This window comes from Falco biarmicus, chromosome 9 (assembly GCF_023638135.1).
Source record: "Falco biarmicus isolate bFalBia1 chromosome 9, bFalBia1.pri, whole genome shotgun sequence".
Classification (NCBI taxonomy): domain Eukaryota; kingdom Metazoa; phylum Chordata; class Aves; order Falconiformes; family Falconidae; genus Falco; species Falco biarmicus.
Genome location: NC_079296.1, coordinates 29967243 through 29976503, shown reverse-complemented (window position 1 = coordinate 29976503; position 9261 = coordinate 29967243). Strand labels below are relative to the sequence as shown.

Genomic DNA, 9261 nt, shown 5'->3' with positions numbered 1-9261 from the left:
AACTGAAGGGGGAGCACTTAAACTAGGTTTGATAGACCGTAGGTATTTTGTGATTGTAGACTGACACGGAGGCAAGTTAAAAACATTTATGAACAAAGAAGCTTTAAAAATTAAGAGGAAGAAAATATAAGCTGTTGTGAAATTTAGTACTTTGGTATACTAAGAGGCAGTTGTATCTTGAGTACTGGAGTTGTGCGTAATGTTCATGTTGCTTATGCTTATTTTTGCCTTGTTACTGACGAGAGGCTGACCACGTAGTATAAGAGTAAAAGCAACAACAAAAAAATGTGCATTCGTTTTTACACTGTGCCCTTTCTGTTACCGGATTTTACTAGCGAGAGCTCTTTTCTGCATCGACGCAGAACTTGGTGTCAATTTACAGGTCCTTTTTTTTTTTTATAGCCTGCAGGAGCTAGTCCGTCATAGATCCACCCATAGACCTTCTTTACTGTTACCCAGCTATTCCCTGCCTCTTCTTCCTGCTAGCATTTCAGTCCAGAAGTTTAGGAGTTTGAAGCTTAAGACTTCCTTAAATTTCTTTGGTAACAATCGACATTTAGTCAAGACTGGGAACAATGCTTCGGGTGATTGTGGAATCTGCGACCAATATCCCTAAAACCAAGTTTGGGAAACCAGATCCTATTGTTTCTGTTATTTTTAAAGGTAAGCAAAACTGTCATACTCAGGAAGGAGGTTTTCTGAAGGCAGTGCCCTATGTAAGTATTTGGAAATCTATGAAAACATGTTTTCCTGGAGTTACATCTGATGTAACTTTAGGGAAGACTTTTTAATTAGACAGGAGTTAACTCAGTGAAGTTTTAACTGGGTGAAGTGCTTTGGTGTTTTATGGCCACCAGTGCTTCTGTTTCAGGATCCACGTTTTACAAGCTTTTGCAAAGGCTTAGCCCTTTGCTTTAAAAACCCTAATCTAACTGCATGATTTCACTTTTCATTCTGCTATTGAAGATTACGTTGTTGTTTTCCCTCTGAAACAATCATTCCTCTGCCTTGATTACTTTGCACAGCCACTGCTCACTGTACCAGTTTTTATTGTGACTGGTTTATTGTTGTTATTACCAGTGTGTTGAAAAACAGTAGTACCACTACTAAAGGTGTTTGGGTTTGTTTTGGTGGTATTTTTTACAAACTGAATTGCACTTTATATTTTGCCTGTTTAGATTATTTGGGTTAAAATAAAAGATTTAGGAAGGAAACCACATTTTACACTTTAATTGCTTGTTAGATACATATGGGAGAAGGAGAAAACGGTGTGATAAAATGAACATTTATATGTAAAGCTAATTATATTTTTCAGTATATTTTACCTGTTGACATAATTTCCTCACTGGCCTAGACTAAAGGAACTTGATTTCAAGTATTAGCATAGCGTTAAGGTGCATAAACCTCCAAGCAATTTTGGATCGTGTAATAGCATTAAACCAGGTTGTGACAAATGGTCGTCTTAATTCCTGGTGACCTGGTTTTCTAATTGCACTGAAATGGAAATGGTATTTCCTAAAGTATGAAAAATCATTGCAGGGTTTTGTCACCTTTAGAAACCAAATCTGAAATCATGACATATTGCTGGAGGCTGGAAAAGGACAAGGCAGTACAGGTCCAGCATCTTAACTTCCAAAACAAAAAAGTTTTTGTATACTTTATTTCAGCATCAGAAAGTTGTGGTATCATTCCATTTTCTTTCTTTTCCTTCTCTTTTTCAAGTTTATGTTTTTTACCCTCCTGTGTGTTAGAGCAAGTGGCTGAGCCTGTCTCAGTAGCTTTTGGAAATTCCGAATTCTTAAAAAAATATTTTATTTGCCCTGCAAAAAGTGATGTTACTGGTGTACTGTAATTTCTCTGGTTTGTTCAATTTGTTTCTCCTGCTGCTTTAAGTGTTCATGCTCTGTTTTCAGTTTCTTGCCTTTCTCTTTGCTTTCCTGTCACAGTTTTGCCTTTCTGTGTTACCTCTGCTCCAGCAGTTTCATACTCCAGAGTTGGTTTATTATGCCTTTGCTTCTTTATGCCTCAAGTGTCTGTTTATTCCTCCATGTAAACTTCTGTTCCTACTGTGTGCCCTAATGCAATTCGTTTTTTTTTTAGTAAATACAAGTTACAGATTTAATTTTTTCCTTCTTCATTGCTGGATTTGTTTCTCGGGCCTTCAATTATCCAAACACAGGAACTGGGTAACAAGCATTAAAGGAATAAGTTTATATTTATCCTTTATGTTCTATAACTGGGATTTTTTATGTCCACAAACATGCCTAACCATTGTCTTAAATACAACTTCCTAATTGTGACAGTTTTTTATTAATTATTGAATTTCTCATTATAGCTACCACTTCTTTTTATGTAGTTTTACTACCTATCAATAGTCTGATATTTTGCTTTCTGTCCAGAGTGATTCAGGGGGGTCAGAAAATACCAGGCTTTTGCCAGCTATTGAACTGCTCTGATTTAATTTGAAAGTAGAGTACCTGGTTGCCAGGTGCAAGGTCATAGGGATCATATTTGAAATATGTTGAAGTTCTGGCTGTTTATGCTTATAGATGGTTTTTTATATACAGCCTGTTCCCCCTTACCCTCTTAGTGTGTAGACATGGGAAACCAGTCTTATTTTTTGGAAGTTGTATGTCAAAGGGCAGCAGTCTTTCATAGTAGTACATACCCACTGAGTCTCCTGGGGGACATAAAAAACACAACTTGGAGTTTATTTTCCAGACTGGGAAAAGACTCAGACACTTGCAGGACTTTGGCCATAGCCCTGCAGTACGTTCTCGTGTTCTTGCTTGACTGAAGTATTCTTGCAGAAGTCTTAGAGAACAGCACTCATTTGACAGAAAATTGCAGTGGAAATTGACATTTCATTGAACAGTGTTTTGTTCATTACATAGCCTTTTCTGATGTCAGGTTCAGTATTTTAAGACTTCAATGAAAACACACATTATCTCTCAGGATTAGAACTTTACAGCTATGCTGTGAAGAAAAAGGCCATGATCCTACAACTAATAGTAAGTGACTTTGCGAACACTTTATATGTTAACACACATATGTTAGTATAGTTTCATCTATGTATATGATGGACTTGTATCAGATTTGTCTGTGCTAGTTATATACTATACAGTTGCTATGATTAATACAGTGACATATTAGGTACATATTAAGAGGAAATAAGCAGCTGTTTCTGTTGTGATATCTTATTTACAGTATAGGGGTTTTGTGCAGGCATTTGACATTTTTTTTAATTACATATTTATTTCATTCTAGGGGGATGGAGCTTTTATTTACTTTAGAACAACTCACTGTTCAAAGAGAACTACACCCTGAAAGTAAACGAGTGTGCTCTCTGGAACTGGGTGCTGTTACTGCAGAATTCTGAGTTCATTGTCACTCTACATGAGACAAATTATTAGTTAAATTAAATTAACAGGAAAAACTGTTGACATTTGCTGAAGTGGCACTAAGTGGTAATGGTTAAACCAGTACAATTCTTTTGGTTTGTCAGATACGCCAAACTGAAGAAAAACGTGTCAGGTTCTTGACTTCGGGTGTAAAAATTGACACAATTGCTTATATGTACAGTCAATTCTAGGACATTTAGTGCTTTGGTCATTCATTTTGCCTGCTTCATTCAGCTTTATGCCTGAAAAACTGATGTGAAATGGCATTCAGTTTGATTGGGCCCACTTGAATGCAATTTCTTTTTCCATTTGTGCTTAATTTAAGAGCTTTTCAGCAGGCTTGCTGTAGTTCATAGCTATGTTTATATTTTCAGTGTGTGAAAGCAAAGAGTATTAAGAGTGTAATTTTTCACTAAAGTTACACTTTCTGTTTTGCAGAGAATTAAATTACCCTAACTTTAATTTCCTGACTTTTGGAGGTCTGTCCATTTGATCCTGTAGTTGCTGCCACCGTGCAATCTTACATCTTCATTCACAAAAGTTTTATGGGAAACCTAGTGAACTGAAATGCGATTCTCTTTTGAATCTTAAGACTATTCTAAAACATAATGCTTGTTTCAGCTGTTCCCCAATAATTCCGACTGAAATTGATAAAATAGGTAGTTATAATAGAAGAAAAAATTTAAGATGTAAGCATTGGTTGTTTTGTGGTACTGCAGTTAACTTTCTAGTGATGAAACAGTTGTTTAAACAGTTCGTCTTGAATGAATTTTTTTGAACAGTGTCATCTCAGTGATTATCACTAAGTTCTGATTACATTAATTTCCAATTGAGAACATTAAACAATATGTGGTAGTATAATGCCTTTATCAAGATAAAGCAAATAATGATTTCTTCTACAGTACCAAGGTTATTGTAGTTAGTTTTTAAAGAAACAAGTATATGAAGTATCCATTATAATTTCCTGCTCTTACTGCTTGGTAGGGCCAAACTAAAAATGATGACTGGCCCTATCTTACGGTTCACCCTGATGTGGTTTACTGTCTTGGCTACTGTAGCTGGATTCATTACCAGTAGGGGAAGGCAGCCTGAGGACCTGGAACTTACCTGAGCTCCTGGAATAACTGGACAGTCCATCTAACTCTCCTTGGCAAATATGTTTTTTTTGGTGGGGAGAAGAAAGCTCTTTTTCAACAATTTAAAAACCAACCAAACAAGACCCCAGTACATTAAAAGAATGATAAAAAATTTAATAAAAAGAAAGTGAAGTGAAGAAAATACATGCAAAATACATGCTTAAGGAATGTGAGTGCTACACTCAAACTGACTAAAGTTACAACTAAAATCCAATATGCCCAGTGTTTTCCGTCCAGCTTTCACAGAAATACATCACACGAAAAGGTTTTTTTCTTAGCATAATCTAGAATATTCATATTGTTAGTGGAATTATAAATCTTACTCTTGTTTTTATGAAAATGGGTAGTCCAGAGCAGAAAATTTTACTCCTTGTCAAGAATCGCCTTGACTGTTGTTCAAGTCAGGGCTTTCCTTACCTTACAGAGTTACATTTGAGCTTAGGCAGGGATCATAGGACTTCTGTCCATTAGGTCTGTCAGGATCAGGTCTGTGATTCATTATCTCCTTTACAAACAGCTGCAACTGTTCCTTTTTTCACCAGCACTGAGAGCATCTTTTCCCAGACTCCCAGCTGCTATTTGCAAGGGGACTTGGAGTATCAGTGCCAAATCCTAGGTATTCTGGGATATTCAGTTTTGAAAATGCTTTGTCTCCTATTAGATAACATGAAGTTGAATTTCTCTTGCTAGCATGTTAATTAGTTCTTTGTTCTGCAAAATGTGAGTCCACAGCATGGTATGTTATGAAAGTTCTTTCCTTTGTGGTGTGATGTGAGTCAATATCCTGTATAAATGGTAGGCAATTCCTGTTACATAAATGTGAGTCAGTTCTCGCAATTTGCTGTATGGGCTGACTTTTTGTCTTTCAGTACATCCCACTTTATTCCAATGCAATGAGCCACTGCAGCCTACTGCTTGAATAGTGGGTATATGAACTTCCCCATTTGGCATATCTTTACTCTAGCTTCCCAGGCCTTTGCAACATTTTGTCGCAAACTAGCTATAACTTGTGAATAATAAAACCACTATTACCTTTACTGTAGTCCTTAAATACAAGGAGTGTGCCTGAAGCAGACTTGTGGCTGACTGTTTTATGGATCAGCAGTTAGTTTATTGACTGTACTTAAATATACTCATTTTAATCACTAATATATGCAACTGATGTTTAGAGAGCTGAGTGTTCTTTTGCACTTCTGAATGTTGTGGCAAGACTTGTTCTCCATTGAGCTGTATATGTGTAGCACAAGTAAAAAGTAAAAATAAAGCCATGGCATGTTACTTGCATTGAACCTGTTGTAAGAACAGAATTTTGTTTTCATTTTTAATAGCTGAGGGAGGCCTGCAAAGGACCTTTGCAGCACTTGAGTTGTATTATTCCTCTTGGGAGAAGGAATCTGAATAGAAATGCCACACTATATATAATTTATACCACCCCCCCAACTCCCATGATTTTTAAGTTGACCAGTGCAAATTTTGCCAAGAAGTATGAAAAGTTTGTGATTTTTAGGCTACAGTAAATGTCAGTGAAGTGATCTGCATAACCTCTGGAAAACGTTTTTTCAGGATGGACTGTATTTCCTCTTACATGCATGTATATTTCTGCTAATATTTGCTTATTTAAAGCAGAAAGTGTTGACACTGTAAGCATATCTTTTTAAGATATTTTTATTTTCCAAGCGATTTTATTTCAGAGCTAAACACAAGTATTTTGTAGCTCCAATGTTTTCTTTACTGCTGAAGTTCATCACTTTGAGGTTACTGTTTGGTTTGATGTCTCCAAGCCTTTTAGTCTGTTTTCTTTCATCATTACTGAGGTTGCAGTCAAGGGTCATAAGAGGTTGAGAAATCTAAACATATTGCTTTTTGGGAATATATCTAGCTATGCTTAAACAAAACAGAAGAAAAAGCCTCAACTAGTAAAATTACCCAGAGGACTTTTTGCTTGTAAAATGTGTAGCTGCTGGAAGAGGGGAAATGAGTTGAAATGTTTGGTTTAAAGCTCAAACTTTTCTTTTGAAAAGTGAAAGGAAAAATTGTGATATTTGTGTCATGCTTTAGTAAAAACAGATCATCACACTTTGTATTTACAGATGAAAAGAAGAAAACGAAGAAAATTGACAGTGAACTTAATCCTGTTTGGAATGAGGTAATTTTTTTTTATTCAATTCTTGGTCTTTTTTAAGACAAAATGCTTGTAAAATTAAGTCCGTTTCTGCAGCTGTGAATATCAGTTAGGAATAGAACTAGTGATAGGTGTTAGTAAACTTGGATGAATGGATTCATCCTGTGCTGTGTATTACAATTCATTAAGTAATGTTTTTATGTGAAAGTAGATGGATATCTGGTGAGTTTGTGGCCTAGTTTTGTTCCCACTTACTTTGGACATAATGATATTCAGCCATTGCTTTGTCACATGTATTGGAACATACCTGGATCCTTTATTATATACTAGGAAAAAACCCTGCAGAATTAGAATGAATCATGTATTGAAGTTCCTTATGGTTTATTTATAGGACTGGTCCTATTTTGCACTTTCAGTAATGTTTTTCTTGGGGAAGGTGTTTTCTTAGTACTGTTTCTCACAACCAGAAATGAAAGGTAAAGGTTATTCTTGTATTTTGTGCTTGGGAATACAAAGAAAGGGAACCTACAAATATTTGTCTAAATTCAACAGCAACTGACTTCAACCAGTATTGCAGGTGAATAGTATCAGATCTTACGAATGATAAGAAAATACTTATGTTAGTGTGAGGAAGTGGAACTGCAAAAGAGGTTATGGCCCACTATTAAACAATTTAGTTCTTTTTCTGTTGTTATTATTAGTAGTAACTACCGAATCAAGACTGTGCTATGAGCATTTTTAATTTTACTTTTGCAAATTTAAGCTTGTCTGGGCTGTGTCTCACTAAATGCAAAATCTATTTCTGAATGATTTTGTTGTATTTGCTACGCTGCTGTTAATTAATTTACACTTAACTTGTAATTATAATTTGGTTTTGCTACTTTTTTTTTGTTCAGATCCTTGAATTTGACTTGAAAGGAATTGCTCTGGATAATTCATCTTCCCTGACAATTATTGTGAAGGATTTTGAAACAATTGGACAAAACAAGTAAGTTCTTTTTGATTTTTTTTTCCTGCAGTATTAAATACAACGTCTAATAGAGAAGTCCAGGGAAAAAATGGAACTGATAATTGCTGGACAGAAATGATGGATGCAATTAGTGGTTTCTGATGTAATACCTACTTGTAGTCTGTAAGCCAGTGCACTTTCCATCCCTCGCCAGTTGGATTGTTACTCTGAAGCAGTGTCAACTTTCTTTTTACACTTAATTTTAGACATGCTGAAACAAAATTAAAGCAACATTTTATGCATTTAAGGCAGAATTTGGGTAAAATTTAGATCCCTTCACCTATGACTGTCATTTGAAAATACTGCCATATTTCAGTTGGTGCTTACTTGTAATAAAGGTCCTTGTGTAACGAGATTTATGCCACTACAGACACCTGGTGCAGGTTGTCGTCTTGCAGAATGGTGTGGGGCAGTTCCCTAGACTGTATATAATAAGTGTCCAGACAGTAGTTCTGAAGAACTCTTAATTGGCATTCTCAGAGCACAGCTACCAGAAACCACCAAAAATTACAAAATGCAGTTAAAGCTCTTAACTATCTTTTTAAATCTCCTGAAGAGGCTCTGTTATACATCATTTACTTAAGTCTTGCCTAGGAAGAGGGGAAGCCTAAGTTCAGTTTCTTATCTTGTCTGGAGGGATTGAAGACTGAAACTCATCTCCTGGGAGAATGGCTTAGTCATCGGGATAAATATGTTGGATAAAATGCAAAAACTGTTCTGGGAATGGAATCTGTGTTTCTGGTTTTTTTGAGTGTCCTAGCTAGTGAGGGTCTATGAAATGTCATGTTCCTACTCTTCTTGGCCCAGTGAATCCTGAGTTCTCTGGATGGTTGTTAAAAAACTTGAAAACAGAAGTTAATTTCTACAAGCTTGCAGAGCTCTTATTTTGAGGTCAGACGCCAGAGTAAATTCACTCATACTGAGTAGGGAAATGAATCAGTCTGCAATTGTTGGTCAAATCTTGTAAGCCTCAGGCTCATTGCATATGTAGAAGAGTGGCAACACTGATGCTACCTCCTCTTCTGGTTACATTTTTAAAACATTGTTTAAAAATGGATTGAGGATTTTTTTCTGTGGTTGGTGGTTTGTTTTGGTTTGTTGGTTTTTTAAAAGAACATACGTAGTTTGATGTTAAGAGACCCTTCTGTGAAAAGTAAATTGAATAACCTCAGCAGAGGAATAAAATGGATATCTAGCTTCCCATTCCTTACAGGACTCTAGGCTTATAAAAAACGGGGGGTGAGGCCACTGAGAATTGCCTTTTCTGATAGTCATTTCTTGGAAATGAAAGGCAAAGACCCCTATTACCAGTAAAGGATTTAGAGCTTTGGTCTTCAGCAGACAGAAATACCTATTTTCATGATGTCCCAAACTTTTAGGAATTCAAGGCTCCTTCCCCCTGCACCGTTTTGGTTGGTGCCAATAGTGCATGTTGATAGGCTTGAATCCTATTCTAGAGCTAGTGCAGTATGAACAGTACCTGTATACCTAAAATTGGGTTCTGCATTTTTCAGGCATCTAAAAATCAAGTATCTTGGGAACTAAAGCTGCAGATCTTTTTACATAGGTCTTTTTTTTTTTCATTTGTGAGAG

General features: G+C 36.1%; 1 protein-coding gene across 3 annotated transcripts in view; it reads left to right on the top strand.

The window, feature by feature from the left end:
• Positions 1 to 440: 440 nt before the first annotated feature.
• MYOF (myoferlin) overlaps positions 441 to 9261 on the top strand; it is a 72134-nt gene continuing 63313 nt past the window's right edge. For all 3 annotated transcript variants that reach the window (XR_008823946.1, XM_056352271.1, XM_056352270.1), the window contains exons 1-3: positions 441 to 663; positions 6628 to 6683; positions 7556 to 7647. Coding sequence is in view for 2 of the 3 variants with exons in the window: in XM_056352271.1 (XP_056208246.1) it covers positions 576 to 663; positions 6628 to 6683; positions 7556 to 7647 (236 nt within the window). In the remaining variant the exon portion in view is untranslated. The remainder of the gene's footprint in view (positions 664 to 6627; positions 6684 to 7555; positions 7648 to 9261) is intronic.